Below are 18,624 nucleotides of genomic sequence, written 5' to 3'. Positions count from 1 at the left end.
AAGAAAGAAAGAAAGAAAGAAAGAAAGAAAGAAAGAAAGAAAGAAAGAAAGAAAGAAAGAAAGAAAGAAAGAAAGAAAGAAAGAAAGAAAGAAAGGAAAGGAAAGGAAAGGAAAGGAAGGAAGGAAGGAAGGAAGGAAGGAAGGAGAGCAAGCGAGCAAGCATGCATGCACAATTATTTAGTAGTATGGCCATATTTAGGACAAGAGAATTAACAAGTGTGGTATTTATTCATCAGTATGGTTAACTCTCAAAGAAATGAAAAATAGCTTAAGATTGTGTTTTAATTATAAGCTTGGTTATCAAACTAAACCTGATAAATTCTTATTATGGTAAGCCTACAAATGAACAGTAAATTCAGTATAATGGACCCTTGCTTGGCTTCAACCACCCACAAGTGAAATTTGTCTGCGGAAGGAATTTGAAGAACACACAATGCAATGATAAAGGAATGGGACCAGCCGGTGTTCTAGCCTACTACACAACTTCCGAATCTCCATCGAGTTGAGTGATTCTCTATGAATCTACTCATTTATAAGTGACCTCATGACACAATAAAATGATCTTCTTTCTTTCCTGTAATAAATAAGGTTAAGAAAACCAATTGCTAGTGCCAATGACAAAGTGAATGATCTGGCTTCAAAATACCATTTTAGAAATAATTCTAGTCCCTAACATCATTGTAAGTTTAAAGCAATCAGTTACAGTTTTCTTTCAAACTTTGTTACATTTGTTAGTAGTAATAATGTAGCAGTCTACAAAGGTTTCAGGATGCATTCCTTATTAATGCTAGAGAAATGCTTTGGATAATTAAATTTTATTTTATTTATGTAATCCCTGGAAATATAAAACGTGCACGTTAACTTGATGTTTGATTTAATATTTTACATTTTGCTATTAGACTTGCATGTTAACTTGATTATTTTCTTCATATTTTACATTTTTTAAAGTATCATAGGGTCATAGGGAAGTCTACCCTCAGCAAACCACTTACCCAAACTCAGCGGTCTGTGCCTACAAACTTCATTAATAACTGCTTGCAGATTGGCAGCTATCTGGTCACTTGACATATCCAACTGAAAGAAAAGAATACATGTAACATTAATGATTAGAAAGCAAGAAGATAATACAGTTATTCTAGACTATTTTTCAAATATTCAACCAATGCAAATTATCCATTAAGTGACCCTACTGTGAAAGGGGAAAACCTCTATAGTTCTTTGTTTCAAATGACACATTTACATGTCTTCACATGTCAAGATTTAATAGACTTATAGAACATATTACAGCAAATTGAAGTGGAAGATTTTCCACTTTAGAGTCCTTGACTTCCAAGTAATTTCCCCAAGGGATATCTTGGAGCAGAATACATCATTGCCTACACCCACCCCCCAAAGGAAACAATGATATTTTCCCTTGAAGTCTGTCAATTTAAAGGAAAGTAAGAAAATGTTTAGAAATTAATGTTTTCATGAGTCCAAAATAAAATTGCTTGCTACACGCATTCAGACAATACATCTCACATGAGACAATTTCAAGATATTGTCTAACATTGTAATTTTTCAAACAGTCTATGTAATAACGATTACCTTGTCATTAAGCAGTAAGTAAATATACAACGAATGAGTCGTATTCATAAAACTCTTAAACCTAACTTACACTCTTGAAAAGTCTTTGTGTTTATTATTCAAATTCAATGACTCATTCTTCCTAAATATTCCAGTTAAAATCAGTTATATTACATTCAAATATTTACAGGATTTTGCACTGTGCCAAATTAATCAGTTTCTTAAAATTCATGGCCGGGCACGGTGGCTCACACCTTTAATTCCAGCACTTTGGGAGACGGAGGTGGGAGGATCACCTGAGGTCAGGAGTTTGAGACCAGCCTGGACAACATGGTGAAACACTGTCTCTACTAAAAATATAAAAATTAGCCAGCTGTGGTGGTGGATGACTGTAATCCCAGCTAGTCGGGAGGCTGAGACAGGAGAATCATTTGAACGCAGGAAGCAAAGGTTGCAGTGAGCTAAGATCCCACTACTGCACTCCAGCCTGGGTGACAAGAGCAAAATTCTGTCTCAAAAAAAAAAAAAAAATCACATAAAATTATAGTAGCTTAACAGGCAAAAATCATATAGTACAACAGTTGAAGTCAAACAAGATTTTTGTTTTCCAAAGTCTCTGAGAGCACTGTGAGAAATGTGCCCCACATAAGCATAAAGAGAATTCCTCCTAAAAAAAATTATTTTATCATCATCAAACAGCATTTATTCAACACCCACTTGGGCATCATGCAGTACCGAATCCTAAATGAGAAAGGTGGAATTCTCATTTAGGAATTCCTCTCATTACTGGAGGCATTCTTACTTTATGCCAATCCGTAAGTAGAAGTTCTGAGAGGAAGAAAAATAAAAGCAATGCATAGTTCACTTTAAGTCCATAGACCATACAGACTTTAATTTGCATTGAAGCAAGTAGCTCACTGGCAGAGAAGGTATCTTACATATTTTATGTTGAAAAATTAAAAAGAAAAGGCTAAAGGCATCAGCATGTGTCCCTGCCTTCAACTCCCTCTTAATTCTCCACTTTACCTCAAATTGTCCTTCTATTATAAACTGAAGTAACCATCACAACTCTAATGAGTTCTACACCCCTTGCTAAAGACCTATACCTACTTTAAATTTGGAAAAGAGATAAAGGAAAAGCAAGGTTTCCAACCTATCTTTTTAAACAGTTATGAGCTGTATTGGTATATTATATACATTAAACTTCTCAGATTTTTGTAACTATACTCCTGCAGCTTTATATTGCCATTCCTATAGCAAGCTAAAATGACAATGTATGTTTCAAAAATATAAAACAATTATGTTCCCTGCAACTTTCATTATCAGGATGCCCTCAATGATTTTATCAATTTAAATTAAAAAAAAAACACAAAAAAATGTTTTAAAACACAGTTTAAGGCCAGGTGCGGGGGCTCATACCTGTAATCCCAGCATTTTGGGAGGCTGAGACAGGCAGATCACGAGATCAGAAGTTAGAGTCCAGCCTGGCCAACACAGTGAAACCTCATCTCTACCAAAAATACAAAATTTAGCTGGGCGTGGTCGTGGGCACCTGTAATCCCAGCTACTCAGGAGGCTGAGACAAGAGAATCGCTTGAACCTGGGAGGTGAAGATTGCAGTGAGCCAAGATCGCACCACTGCACTCCAGCCTGGGCAACAAAGTGAGATTTCGTCTCAAAAAGAAAAAGAAATGAAAATAAAAACATAGTTTATACTTTTGCCCAAATTTTAGCATCTTTATTATATGGTACTGTGCCCTCTACTGAATTTTAAAATATATGTATAGCCATAATACTTGTTAGATACTGTACAAAATTATGAAAATGTTACATATCTCAAAGGCATTACTGTGATTATTTAATTGGCTAGTGATGACAAGATAGATAGCTGTGTACAAAAATAAAATGGAAGTGTGCCTGAGTTGTATCAAAATTCACACAGGAAATTCATTTGGGCTGATAATGATCTAGAGAGCTCAGGAAAGCAACACTTGCAAGGTTTGCTGCCTACTTCTCAGTCTGCACTTCCGATAGTACTTTCCCATGCAATAACATTTTATTTAACATAAGGAAGCAGGACGACTATTTTGAGGAGAAATTATCATCCATTAGATTACCAATAGCACAGCATATGACTTGGTACAGCAAGGGAATAAAAAAAAACAGGAATGGGGTTGATCTTGAAGGGGAGATAGGACTATGTTAAGCACCATATTTGTGCTTGTGCACTTGTGTGTATTTGAATATGTAACAGTCACAATACTATCTATATTTAACTAAAGTGATTATCTACTGTAAGACAAAACAGTTATTCCTTATTCTGGAGCATATATGTTTTAAAACAAACAAACAAAAAACAAATAACATCGCTTTACTGAATCCTACTTTCTGCTTAGCATCCCTTATTATATCAGAAACGATTCCCTAAGCAGATTAGATGGAAGGCTTCTACAAAAGATGTCAGAGTAATGACTCAGTGGATACAGGTAAACTTTATGTCTCCAACTATGTTTAACTGAGATATTCCCCTTTTTGTGCAATTTCTAACCTTTTTATTCAATAACTTTCTTATTATGAGAAAACTAAAAATCAGTGGTTCTTAACCTTTTTTTTTTTTTCCGATCCCCTTGAGATGTACATGCCATAATTCATCTCAGGGCAACATGTAATCACAAGCATGTCCAAGCCAGTGATTCTTAAACATTTTTAGGTCATTGAATCTTGCTACAGAAAAAAATGCACATAAAGAACTTAGTCTGTACTACTAAGGTCTTCACAGATTCTCTGATTTAAAAGAAAGGGGATAAAAGAAGAAAGATTCCTGGGGAAAGTGTCTGAGTTAAAAAAGGATCCCTGGGCCACACTTTGAGAACCACTAATACAGAAGTTAGTCTGTTAAAATATTTTGGAGGACTAAGGATTACAGTGTAAAAAAAGGACTTTTACAATTAAAAAAAAAAAAAAACTGAAAAAAAAAAAAAAAAAAAAGCAAAGTACACATACATGATTTTTAAACAATCACAAGTTCCTTCTAAAGTTGCAGCTTCTATTACTATAAATGTTCCAAAAGCCTCTAGATGACTAATCACCTTTGATTGAAAACTGCAGAGAGGACCGCAGCTTTGAAAAAGCAATTGTTAGACCACTTGTCCTCCAAAATCCCTTCCAAATGTAATATTCTAAGACTATATAAAGTGTGGCCTGGAAAAAGGCTTTTGAAGATGGGCCAAAACTCATAATTTCCATGACTCCAAACAGTCTAAAGCAAGAAAAGAATGATTATCTATATGTCTCCTATGCAACATAAAGTAGTAGTAATAATAATGACAATAATTGATGGTGTAGCTCTGTTTATTGGGTACTTACTTTGGGCTAAGCTCTAAGTGTTCACATAGATATTCATTTCTCCCAAGACCTTATGAGATAGGTGCTATTATTATCCTTTATTTACACTTATAAACTGAGACTCAGAAAACTCTATAACTTATTCATGGGCACACACATGGTAAGGAGTGGCCCAGTAGCTATGTGTCTGAGCACTTAAGGCAGACAAACCCCACTTCCACCATCTTACTAGCTTATGGCTCTGGACAAAGCTATTACAAGTTGGTGATTTTTTTTTTTCTTTGAGACAGAGTCTTACTCTGTTGTCACCCAGGCTGGAGTAAAATGGCACAATCTCAGCTCACTGCAAACTTTGCCACCTGGATTCAAGAGATTCTCCTGCCTCAGCCTCCCAAGTAGCTGGGATTGCAGCACCCGCCACCATGCCCAGCTAATTTTTGCATTTTTAGTAGAGACGGCGTTTCACTAAAAATGAATCCCCGTCTCTACTAAAAATACAAACCCCGCTGGCCAGGCTGGTCTTGAACTCCTGACCTCAGGTGATCCGCCCACCTCGGCCTCCCAAAGTGAAGTTGGTCATCTTTATATAAGGAAAATGAAGTATCAGTTGTCTGAAAAACACAAATGAGCATGTTGTATACTAAGGGGAGAAAAAAACAGAAACTAAGTGAAACACTAAAAGAGTATACATTTAAGAGGGAAAAATAAGAATTTTTCTGTCTGCCTAATGAATCCTTTACTACCTTCCTAATTTTTAGATGTTAACACCATACAATTTAGCAACATTTACTAACCCCCACTCTGTCAAGCAACACAGGGAACCAGGAACAGAAAGATGAATAAGATACAAACTTTGCCCTTAAGGAGATTGCAAGCTAGACACAAAAACACAACTGATTGATAAGGAAGGCTTTACTTATACCAAAGAAGGTGATATCTAAGCTGAGTCTTAAAGGATGAAGAATTTTGAAGGACAAAGAGGATCTTCTAGGCAGAGGGACCAGCATCAGGTAATGAAACAAAGGTGGATCAGGAGAATCCACAGACCCTTTGAAGGAAGTGGATTGCTCTGGCAGTCCCCAGAGACAGCTGAAAAACTGTGCTGCTATCCATGGCTGAGAGACCTGAAGACAGTTCACATCAGAGTACTTTGTGCAGACATGCCCCAGTACCAGCCCGGAGCCTGGTAACTCTGCTGGGTGGCCAGGTCCAGAAGAGAAATAATAATCACTACAGTTTGGCTCTCAGGAAGCCCCATCCCTAGGGGACGGAGGAGAGCACTACATCAAGGGAGCGCCCAGTGGGACAAAAAATCTGAACAGCAGTTCTTGAGCTTCAGAACATCTCTCTGACATAGTCTGCCCAAATAAGAAGGAACCAGAAAAACAACTGTGGTAATATAACAAAACCAAGGTTCTTAAACAGCTCCCAAAAGATCACACACAGCTTATCAGCAAAGGATTGCAATGGATCTAAATCAAGAAGAAATCCCTGAATTGCCAGAAAAAGAATTCAGGAGGTTGATTATTAAGCCAATCAAGGGAGGCACCAGAGAAAGGTGAAGTCTAACTTAACGAAATCAAAACAGTAATATAAGATATGAAGGGACAAATCTTCAGTGAACAAGGTAGCATAAATAAAATAATCACAACTTCTGGAAATAAAGGATACACTTCAAGAAATGCAAAATGTACTGGAAAGTCTCAACAATAGAATCAAACAAGCAGAATAAAGAACTTCACAGTTTGAAGACAAGATTTTTGAATTAACTCAATCCACAAATATAAAGAAAAGAGAATCGAAATAAATAAAGCCTCCAACAAGTTGGGATTGTGTTAAATCATTAAAACTAAGAATAATTGATGTTCCTAAGGAAGAAGAGAAATCTGAAAGTTTGAAAAACATATTTGAGGGAATAATCGAGGAAAACTTACCAGCTTTGCTAAAGATATAAATATAAAACAGCTCAAAGAATGTCTGGGAAATTTATCACAAAAAGATCATTGCCTAGGCCCATGGTCACCAGGTTATCCAAAGTCAAGATGAAGGAAAGGATCTTAAAAGCCGTGAGGAAAAAGTACCAGGTAACCTATAAAGGAAAACCTATCAGATTAACAGCAGATTTCTCTGCAGAAACCCTACAAGCTAGAAGACATTAGGGCCCCATCTTCAGCCTCCTTAAAAAAAAAACAAAAAAAATTATCAATCAATAATTTTGTATCCAGTGAAACTAAGCTTCATAAATGAAGGAAAGATACAGTCTTTTTCAGACAAACAAATGCTGAGAGAATTTGCCACCACCAAACCAGCACTAGAAGAACTGCTAAAAGGAGCTCTAAATCTTGAAACAAATCCTTGAAATACACCAAAATAGAACTACCTTAAAACATAAATCTCACAGGACCTATAAAACAAAAACATAATAAAATTTTCAAAAAAGTATCCAGCAACAAATAGCACAACGAATAGAATAGTACCTCACATCTCAATACCAATGTTGAATGTAAGTGGCCTAAATGCTTAAAAGATACGGAATAGCAGAATGGATAAGAATTAACCAACCAAGCATCTACTATCTTCAAGAGACTAACATAACACAGAAGGACTCAAATCAACTTAAGTAAAGCGGTGGGAAAAAAATATTCCATGCAATGGACACCAAAAGTGACCAGGTGTAGCTATTCTTATAACAGGCAAAACAAACTTTAAAGCAAAAGCAGTTAAAAAAAAAAAAGATATAATATTTTGACATTACAAAATGACAAAAAACTTGTCCAACAGGAAAATATCATAATCCTAAATATATATGCACCAACACTGGAGCTCCCAAATTTATAAAACAATTACTACTAAACCTAAGAAATAAGGTAGACAGCAACATAATAACAGTGGGAGATTTCAATACTCCACTGACAGCACTAGACAGGTCATCAAGACAGAAAGTCAACAAAGAAACAATGGATTTTAAATATACCCTATATCAAATGAACTTAACAGATATTTACACAACATTCTACTCAACAACTGCAAAATATACATTCCATTCATCAGCACATGGAACATTCTCCAAGATAAACCATGTGATAGGCCACAAAACAAGTCTCAATAAATTTAAGAAAACTGAAATTATATCAAGTACTCTCTCAGATCACAGTGGAATAAAAGTGAAATTCAACTCTAGAGGGAACCCTCAAAACCATGGAAATTAAACAACTTGCTCCTGAATGATCATTGGGTTTATATAAAATCAAGATTAAAATTTAAAAATTCTTTGAACTGAAAGATACTAGTGACAAAACCTATCCAAACCTCTGGGATTCAGCAAAGGTAGTACTAAGAAAGCTCATAGCCTTAAATGTCTACACTGGAAAATCTTAAAGAGCACAAATAGACAATTTAAGGTCATACCTCAAAGAACTAGAGAAACAAGAAGAAACCAAACCCAAACCCAGCAGAAGAAAAGAAATAAGATCAGAGCCGAACTAAATGCAGTAGAAACAAACAAACAAAAATACAAAAGATAAATGAAACAAAAGGCTGGCTCTTTGGAAAGATAAATAAAATTGATAGATTATTAGTGAGATTAACCAAGGAAAGAAAAGAAAAAATCCAAATAAGCTCAATTAGAAATGAAATGGGAGATATTACAACTGATACCACAGAAATACAAAAGATCATTCAGGGCTACTCCGACACCTTTACACACATAGAAAACATAGAGGAGATGGATAAATTCCTGGAAATATACAACCCTCCTAGATTAAACCAGGAAGATGTAGAAACTCTGAACAGACCAATAACAAGCAATAAGATTGAAATGATTAAAAAAAACAAAAACAAAAAAAAAACCACTGCCAACAAAAAATTCCAGAACCAGATGATGAATTCACAGCTGAATTCTACCAGACGTTCCAAGAACTGGTACCAATCCTGCTGACACTATTCTACAAGATAGAGAAATAGGAAATCTTCCCTAAATTGTTCTACGAAGTCAATATCACCCTAATACCCAAACCAGGAAAGAACATAAAAAAAGAAAACTACAGATCAATATTTCTGATAAATATTGATGCAAAAAAAATTTTTTTTGAGACAGAGTTTTGCTCTTTTTGCCCAGGCTGGAGTGCAATGGCACAATCTCAGCTCACTGCAACCTCTGTCTCCTGGGTTCAAGCGATTCTCCTGCCTCAGCCTCCCAAGTAGCTGGGATTACAGGTATGTGCCACCATGCCCAGCTAATTTTGTATTTTTAGTGGACACAGGGGTTTCACTATGTTGGTCAGGCTGGTCTTGAGCTCCTGACCTCAGGTGATCCACCCACCTCGGTCTCCCAAAGTGCTGGGATTATAGGTATGAGCCACCGCTCCCGGCCTATAGATGCAAAAATCCTTCACAAAATACTAGCTAACCAAATCCAACAGTATATCAAAAAGATAATCCACTATGATCAAGTGGGTTTCATACCAGGATATAGGGATGATTTAACATAAGCAAGTCAAATGTGATATACCACATAAACAGAATTAAAAACAAAAATCACTTGATCATTTCAATAGATGCAAAAAGCTTCTGACAAAAACCAACATCACTTAATGACTAAAACCTTCAGCAAAATCAGCATAGATGGGATACACCTTAATGTGATAAAAGCCATGATGACAAACCCACAGCCAAGATAACACTGAATGGGAAAAAGTTGAAAGCATTTCCCCTAAGAACTGGAACAAGACAGGGATGCGCACTCTTACCACTTTTATTCAACATTGTACTGGAAGTCCTAGCCAGAGCAATCAGACAAGAGAAAGAAAGAAAGGACATTGAAATCAATAAAGAGGAAATCAAATTGTCACCATTTGCTAACAATAGGATCATATACCTTAAAATCCCTAAAGACTCCTCTAAAATGCTCCTAGAACTGATAAATTAATTCAGCAAGGTTTCAAGATACAAGATTAATGTACACAAATCAGTACCTCTGCTATACACTAAGAGCAGCCAAGCTGAGAATCAAGTCAAGAACTCAACCTCCTTTACAATAGTTGCAAAAAATAAAATAAAATACTTAGGAATATGCCTAACCAAGGAGGTGAAAGACCTCTACAAGGAAAACTAAAAAACACTACTGAAAGAAATCATAGACAACACACACAAATAGAAACATATCCCATGCTCATGGATAGGCAGAATTAATATTGTGAAAATGACCATACTGTCAAAAGCAATATACAAATTCAGTGAAATTCCTCTCAAAATATCACCATTATTCTTCACAGAACTAGAAAAAAAATCATAAAATTTATATGGAACCAAAATGAGCCCAATTAGCCAAAGCAAGCCTAAGCAAAAAGAACAAATCTGGAGGCATCATATTACCTGACTTCAAACCATACTATAAGGCCATAGTCATCAAAACAGCATGGAACTGGCATAAAAACAGGCACATAGACCAATGGAACAAAATAGAGAACCCAGAAATAAACCCAAATACTTATAGCCAACTCACCTTTGCCAAAGCAAACAAAAACATAAAGTCGGGAGAGGATACTCAATTCAACAAACATGCTGGGATAATTGGCTAGCTACATGCAGGAGAATTAAACTGGATCCTCATCTCTCACCTATACAAAAATCAACTCAAGACGGATCAAGAACTTAAATCTAAGACCTGAAACTACAAAAATTCTAGAAGATGACATCAGAAAAACCCTTCCAGACATTGGCTTAGGCAATGACTTCATGTCTAAAAACCCAAAAGCAAATGCAACAAAAACAAAGATAAATAGATGGGACTTAATTAAACTAAAAAGCTTCTGCACAGCAATAAACGATTAGCAGAGTAAACAGACAATCCACAGAGTGGGAGAAAATCTTTGCAATCTATACATCAGACAAAGGACTAACATCCAGAATCTACAAGAAACTGAAAGAAATCAGGAAGAAAAAAACAAACAATCCCAACAAAAAGTGGGCTAAGGACATGGAGAGACAATTCTCAAAAGAAGATACACAAATAGCTAACAAACATATGAAAAAAACAACATCACAAAAGATCAGAGAAACACAAAGCAAAACCACAATGTGCTATCATTTTACTCCTACAAGAATAGCCATAATCAAAAAATCAAAAAATAATAGATGTTGGCATGGATGTGGTGAAAAGGGAACACTCTTATACTGCTGGTAGGAATGTAAACTACTAATAGTACAACCACTATGGAAAACAGTGTGTAGATTCCTTAAAAATTAGAGTACAACTATCATTTGATCCAGCAATTCCACTACTGGGTATCTACCAGAAGAAAAGAGTCATTACAAGAAAATGATACTTGCAAATGTATGTTTATAGCAGCACAATTTGCAATTGCAAAAACAGTCCAAATGCCCATCAATCAATGAATGGATTAAGAAATTGTGTTATGTATATATACCACAATTCTATTGTATTCCATAGTGTGTGTGTGTGTGTGTGTGTGTGTGTGTGTATACATACAAGTATTCCATGATGTGTGTGTGTATATATATATATACATACACACACCATGGAATACAACTCAGCTATAAAAAGGATTGAAATAATGGCATTCACAGCAACCTGGATGGAACTGGAGACCATTATTCTAAGTGAAGTCACTCAGGAATAGAAAAACAAACATTGCATGTTCTCACTCATAAGAGGGAGATAAGCTATGAGGATGCAAAGGCTTAAGAATGATATAGTGGACTCTGGGAAATCAGTGAAAAGGGTGGGAGGGGAGTGAGGGATAAAAGGCTACATACTGGGTACAGTGTACAGTGCTTGGGTGATGGGTGCATCAAAATCTCAGATATCACCACTAAAGAACTTATTCATGTAACCAAACGCCACCTGTTCCTCAAAAACGTATTGAAATAAACAAATAAAAAATTTTTTAAAAGGTGGGTCAGGGGACCATGAAGTAGCTCATTATATCTAGGTCCAGGGTTACAAACTCAAATGCCTACAGTGGTCAAAGTAGGAAACACATACAAGTGAGGAGGACTGGGTTTCAGTGCATATGCTTATACCACATGTGTGATACAGGTTGTGCAGAGGTGGAGAGCAACTACACCAAGGTGGCAGAGTTGCTACACCAGGGGTTAACAGACTGAGGGCTGTGGGGCCAATGTCATCAGAACTGATTTGTCAGGAACAGCTAAAAATCTGGATTTCTATGTGATACTGTCCAGTTTTTAAATGCTGATTCAATAAGACAAAACAGACCACCACCACTAATTGGGCCCAACTAAGTAAGACTAGGGGCCAAATTCAGCCTGCAAGCTGCCATTTGTAACTGGTCTTCCTGTTGCACAACTGAAAACAGCAGGAAATACTGAATTTGAACCTGAGGTAGTGATCTGAAACTAGGTTGCAAGGTGATTTAAAGGTAAAAATCTTAAGAAATACCCTGTCAGCAGTGAGAAGCCATTTAATGTTTCTAAGCAGATCTATATTTTAGAAAGAATTCTAGAAGAAGAGTATGAAACAGGAGTTGGCATACTTTGTTTGTAAATGGTAAGGCAGTAAATATTTTAGGCTTTGCAGGCCAAATGGCCTCTGTCACAATTCTTCCATTTCTGCTCTTCTGGTGCAAAAGAAATCATAGACAATACATAAATGAGCACGGCTGTATTCTAACAAAACTTTATCTACAAAAACAGGTGGAGAGCTGCATTTGGTCTACAGTTCAAAGTTTGCTGACTCCTGGTATAGAAGGCAGACTGAAGGATGTCTGAGGAAATGAATGAGTAAAAGCCACCATTTTTGTTTTGTAAGTTTTTGCTAGAGCAGAAGCATTTTTTGTTTTGTTTTGTATTGTTTTTAAAGAAAGCATTGTTGGGTGCTGACAGACTTCTGGTTTCCTACTATGTCTACTATGCAGTTGAGACTTAGGGTTTCCTACTATGTATCTACTATGCAGTTGTCTGGCTAAGAAATGCTTTGTCATTTAAAATTTTAAAAATGCTTAGCAATGGTTTCAGTAGCTGATATAAATTTTATATATGCACTTGAAACAAGTTTCTTCAAGATTCACAATGAAGACCCAAATCTGAAAGGAAAAAAGGCTTTTAGTACCCTATATTCTAAAGAAAGATGCCAACAATTAAGGCCGCCAAAAAGGTCCCACCATAATCAACACCCAAATCAAGTAGAAGCAGAAAGACAAGAGAGGAGGCAAGACTCCAAGAGGCTCATATGTAAAGACTGGAGGGTACTTGCAGGGAAGAGACTGACTGATTGAACATGTCCTATATGAAAGACATCAAACCAGTTAAGAGCCACCCAAAACAGGGACCACAAATATGGGTACGGAAGTAGAGGCATTTGGGTTGTCCCCCTTAATCTCCTCTTTAGGCACCTACCCCGGAGCAGTTAGGCATGCAAAAGGCACTGGAAGCCAGGTATTTAGAACTGAGTATTCTAAGGTCAAACCTTGGAGGCTGAAATCGCAATAAACACTCCCCACTTCAGGTCACACATGCCATCAAAGCCTGGCTCCAAATTAGGCAAGGGAAATCTTTGGATATGAGATTAGAGTTTTGAACTGGATCAGGCTGTACTTTCAATTATACACAGCCATTGGAACTATCAGATCTGTCTAGTATGCCTGCGCCTAACAGAAAAGGGTACTAGTACAGGGCACAGTTGAAAGAAAAAGAAGAAAACAATGTCATGTTTATACCTAACTAAGTTCACTCTTCTTCTTCTTGCTTTTTGAGACAGTATTTTGTTCTGTCACTCAGACTGGAGTGCAATGACACAAACATACCTCACTACACCCCTGGCCTCCTGGCCTCAAGCAATCTTCCCATTTCAGCCTCTCAAGTAGCCAGGACCACAGCCATGCACCACCATGCTTGGCTAATTTTTAAATTTTTTTGTAGAAATGGGGTCTCGGCCTTGCTGCCCAGGCTACTCTTGTACTCCTTGGCTCAGGCAACTCTCCCACCTCGGCCTCCCAAAGTGCTGGGATTACAGGCATGAGTCACTGTGCCTGGTCTAAATTTGGATTTTTTAATAAACAGTTACACATTCATATATAGACACAGAATGTATTCTGTGTGTATGAGAGCTCTGAATTTATGTTCATTAGAATGGTATTTATAATAATGAGATATCAGAAACAATCTAAATGCCCAACAAAATAAGGTTGAATAAATTATGATGTATCCATATAACAGGCTATGAAACAGCTATTAAAAAGATACTTTGCAAGGATTTTAATGACATGGGAAAGTGTTCAAGATACAGTGTTAAAGGGAAAAGAACACGAAACTCAATATATAATAGAAAAGCAATTACATAAAGAAAAAAATATGTGCATACAGAAAGAGCAGTAACAAAAAGTACTAAAATGGTGAACGATTACAGGAATTTTGAATCTTTATATTCTTACCTAGGCTATTCAATATTTTCTTTTTTTTTCCCATTTATTTATTTTATTGCATTTTAGGTTTTGGGGTACATGTGAAGAACATGCAAAATTGTTGCATAGGAACACACGTGGCAGTGTGATTTGCTGCCTTCCTCCCCATCACCTACATCTGGCATCTCTCCCCTTGCTATCTCTCCCCAGCTTCCCACCCCCCACCGTCCCTCCCCTATTTCCCCCCAACTGACCCCAGTGTGTAGTGCTCCCCTCCCTGTGTCCATGTGTTCTCATTGTTCAACACCCGCCTATGAGTGAGAACATGCGGTGTTTGATCTTCTGCTCTTCTGTCAGTTTGCTGAGAATGGTGGTTTCCAGGTTCATCCATGTCCCTACAAAGGACCCAAACTCATCGTTTTTGATGGCTGCATAATATTCCATAGTGTATATGTGTCACATTTTCCCTATCCAGTCTATCGTCGATGGGCATTTGGGTTGGTTCCAGGTCTTTCCTATTGTAAACAGTGCTGCAATGAACATTCGTGTGTACGTGTCCTTATAGAACGATTTGTAATCCTTTGGATATATACCCAGTAATGGGATTGCTGGGTCAAATGGAATTTCTATTTCTAGGTCCTTGAGGAATCACCACACTGTCTTCCACAATGGTTGAACTAATTTACACTCCCACCAACAGTGCAAAAGTGTTCCTATTTCTCCACATCCTCTCCAGCATCTGTTGTCTCCAGATTTTTTAATGTTCGCCATTCCTACCGGCGTGAGATGGTATCTCAATGTAGTTTTGATTTGCATTTCTCTGATGACCAGTGCTATTCAATATTTTCTAAATATTTCATTATGTGCATTTATTACCTCTTAATAAAAAATTAGTTTAAGTTTAGCATTTAAAATTATTAAAACCAGCCCTTTAAGAGGCTATAAAATGCAAGATATAGTTTACTTCTTAATGAAGATATAAAGCAATGTAAGAATTGTTCTCACTGTCAATCTAGGGGCATAGACCCAAACCCCTGACTAACCACCACCACAGCTCCTAATAAGCTAATTATGTTGCTATATGTTTACATATTTGTAAATTACATTTTTAAAATTGAAAGGTAGTAAAATTGACTTTTTTGGGGGGTGTATCTTTTTAAATTCATACATACATTCAAGTAATGACCACTCCAATACAGGATACAGAATCCAAAAAATTCCCTTATGCGCTTTCTCTCAGGCACAAACACCATCCACTCCTGACTCCTGGTAACCACTGATTTGTTTACCAGTGTTCTTTTTGAAAATGCCATATAAACAGAATAACAATATATAACCCATTAAACAATAACTTCCCACTGCACCCTTCTTCCAGCTCCTGGTAACCACCATTCTACTTTCTGTCTCTATGCATTTGACTGTTACAGGTACCTCATACAAGTGGAATTATGCAGTATTTGTCCTTTTGTGACTGGCTTTTTTCACTTAACAAAATATTCTCAAGGTTCATGCATGTTGTAGGACGTATCAATTTCCTTCCTTTTTAAGGCTGATCATATTGCATTCCATGTGTGTGCTGCATTTTATTTATTTATCCATTCATCTGTTAATTGTCACATGGGTTGCTTGTACTTCTGGTTCCTGTGAATGACACCATCATCTGTTCAAGTCCCAGCTTTGAATTCTTCTGGGTATATATCTAGAAGTGGATTTGATGGATCATATAATTCTATGTTTAATTTTTGAAGGAACTGCCATATTGTTTTTCATAGCAGCTATAGTATTTTACATTCCTACCAGCAATAAATAAGAGTTCCAATTTCCCTATATCCTCACCAACACTTGTTATTTTGTTTCTATAATTAATAGCCATCCTACAGAGTATGAAGGGGTATCTCATAGTGATTTTAATTTGCATTTTCCTGATAGCTAATAATGTTATATGTTTATTGGCCATTTGTATATCATCTTTGGAGAGCTATTCAGGCTCTTTGCTCATTTTCAAATTATTTATCTTTTTATTATTGAATTGTAAAAGTTCTTTATGTACTCTAGATTCAAGCCTCATATCACATATATGATTTCCAGATATAACCGATTCAGTGGGTTGCCTTTGTGCTCTATTCATAGTCATTTAATGCACAAAAGTTTTAAATTTGGATGAAGTCCAATTTATCTACTTCTTCTTTTGTTGCCTATGCTTTTGGTGTCAGTAAGTAATCACTTCAGATTAGCTTCTTTCTCCTAGGTTACAGTATGCAACCTTTTGAAATTCTAAGTTGATGTGTCTATACAACAGCTCATACCATTTTAATTGCTGAGTAGCATTCCACTATATGATGCATCAGAGATTTTTTTCACATGTAGGAAAATATCTGTGAACACAATTGGATCTTGCCAGCTTTTGATAATTATCAATAGAGTTACTGTAAACATTTGTGTTCAGATATCTGTGTGAATGAAGGTTTTCATTTCACTTTAAATTTTTCATTCTGTGGAGTTAACCCACAGTAGAATTGCTGGGACATATGGTAAATATATGATGAGCTTTTGTAAGATAACAACCATTTTCCACAGTAGCTGTACTATTTTGTATTCCTACTGGAAACATATGAGAGTTGCAGTTTCTCCTCAATCCTGTCATTATTTCTTTAAGTAATTTTCGGTACCATATTTCCTTTCCTTCCAGAACTCCACTAATGTGAAACTTAGATCTTTTGTTACTGTCCCACAGGACCCTAAGGCTCTCTCCATTTTTCCCAGTCTTCTGACTCTGCTTTTCAGATTGGAAAATTTCTATGATCTTTGAGTTCCCTGACTCTCCTCTGTCATCTCCATTTATTTCATCTCCAGGAGTTTATAGTCTTATGAGTCACTTTTCCAAGTTCCACACTCTGCTTGATCTCCCCAGTACTTCTGGGTTCCCTGGGGCTCACCTTTTCAGTTCTGCCAAGAAAGCTGGAGCTTTATTTACCCAGTTCTGACACTTTTTGCAACCAAACGTTTCTTTACTGAGGGCCAGCTAGCCCTCAGAGGACAAAGAGAGAGAAAAAAGCAAGGGTGGCATGCCCCACCCTCTTATGACCACAGCTCCTCTAATCAGAGAAAAGTTCTAGCTGAGTATTGTTGCTCACACCTGTCGTTCCAGCACACTGGGCAGCTGAGGCTGGAGGATCACTTGAGAATAGGAGTTCAAAGCCAGCCTGGGCAACATAACAAGACCCCATCTCTAAAAATAAAAATAAAAATTAGCTACATGTGGTGGAGTGCAAGTAGTCCTAGCTACTTGAGAGGGTGAAAAAGGAGGATCCCTTGACTCCAAGTTTGAAGTTACAGTGAGCTATGCTTACATCACTGCACTCCAACCTTGACAACACAGCAAGACCTGTCTCAAGTTTTTTTTTTTTTTTTTTAAAAAAAGGACAGTGCCCTTCTCTTAAAGTTTTAGATACTTGTGCCTTACCCTACACAAGTGGTCCCAAACTTTTTAGCACCAGGGACCAAATTTGTGGAAGAAAGTTTTTCCAACAGAGTGGGGGTGGGAGGTTCAGAATGATTTAAGCACATTATACTTATTATGCACTCTATTTCTGTTATTATTACATTGTAATATATAATGAAATAATTATACAACTCACCATGATGTAGAATCAGTGGGGGCCCTGAGCTTGTTTTCCTGCAACAAGATGGTCCCGTCTGGGGAGGATGGGAGGCAGTGACACCCGAAGTGTGTTGCTTATGTCCAGTCTGCTCTGTAATTTCATTTTGGTTTCTGACACTGCAGAAAACCCTGCTTCACGAAGAGGATGCTGGAAATGGAAGCAGGCTTTCCGGTGCTTTTGTGGCAATCTCAGGACACTCCACGATGACTTTAATCCAGAACATAGGGAGATTTGAAGCTGTCTCAAACATACTTTCAAGGTCACCATCATTTGTGATCTCACAAATGGGCCAAGGATCTATTCCTTCCCAGTTCAGGGGTCTTTTGTGGTTGGGAAGTAATGCTCAAACTCTTTTGAAAGCTGAGAGAGGTGATCATGCACCAGCTGGCAAAAAGGAGGCCCTGGATCACTTTCTTTCAAAATCTCCGCTAATGTTTAAAACATGTTAGAAATCCCAGTGTTCACGTAATCACCCCCATAATTCCAGTTTGACTTTGAATGTAGCCCCTTTATCTGCCTGCTTGAACACAGTTGTTCTTCTCCCCTGAAGTAGGAGATTGAGTTTGTTGAGAAGGCTGAATATGTCACATAAGTTAGCAAGTTTTGTGACCAATCTGTGTCACTGAAATGTGCTGCCAGTGTGACTGTTTTTTTTTTTTTTTTTTTTT

At 37.0% G+C, this 18,624-nt stretch overlaps 1 protein-coding gene across 1 annotated transcript in view; it reads right to left on the bottom strand.

Annotated features, from left to right (window-relative positions):
- The window catches only part of MRPL1 (mitochondrial ribosomal protein L1), a 108,381-nt gene that overhangs the window by 2,717 nt on the left and 87,040 nt on the right, over nucleotides 1-18,624 (bottom strand). The window contains exon 8 of the mRNA XM_017540034.2: nucleotides 993-1,074. Within this exon, the coding sequence (XP_017395523.1) occupies nucleotides 993-1,074 (82 nt within the window). The remainder of the gene's footprint in view (nucleotides 1-992; nucleotides 1,075-18,624) is intronic.

Source organism: Cebus imitator, unplaced genomic scaffold (genome assembly GCF_001604975.1).
Source record: "Cebus imitator isolate Cc_AM_T3 unplaced genomic scaffold, Cebus_imitator-1.0 Scaffold123, whole genome shotgun sequence".
Classification (NCBI taxonomy): domain Eukaryota; kingdom Metazoa; phylum Chordata; class Mammalia; order Primates; family Cebidae; genus Cebus; species Cebus imitator.
Note: the sequence above shows the minus strand (reverse complement) of the source record. Positions and strands in the feature narration are given on the sequence as shown.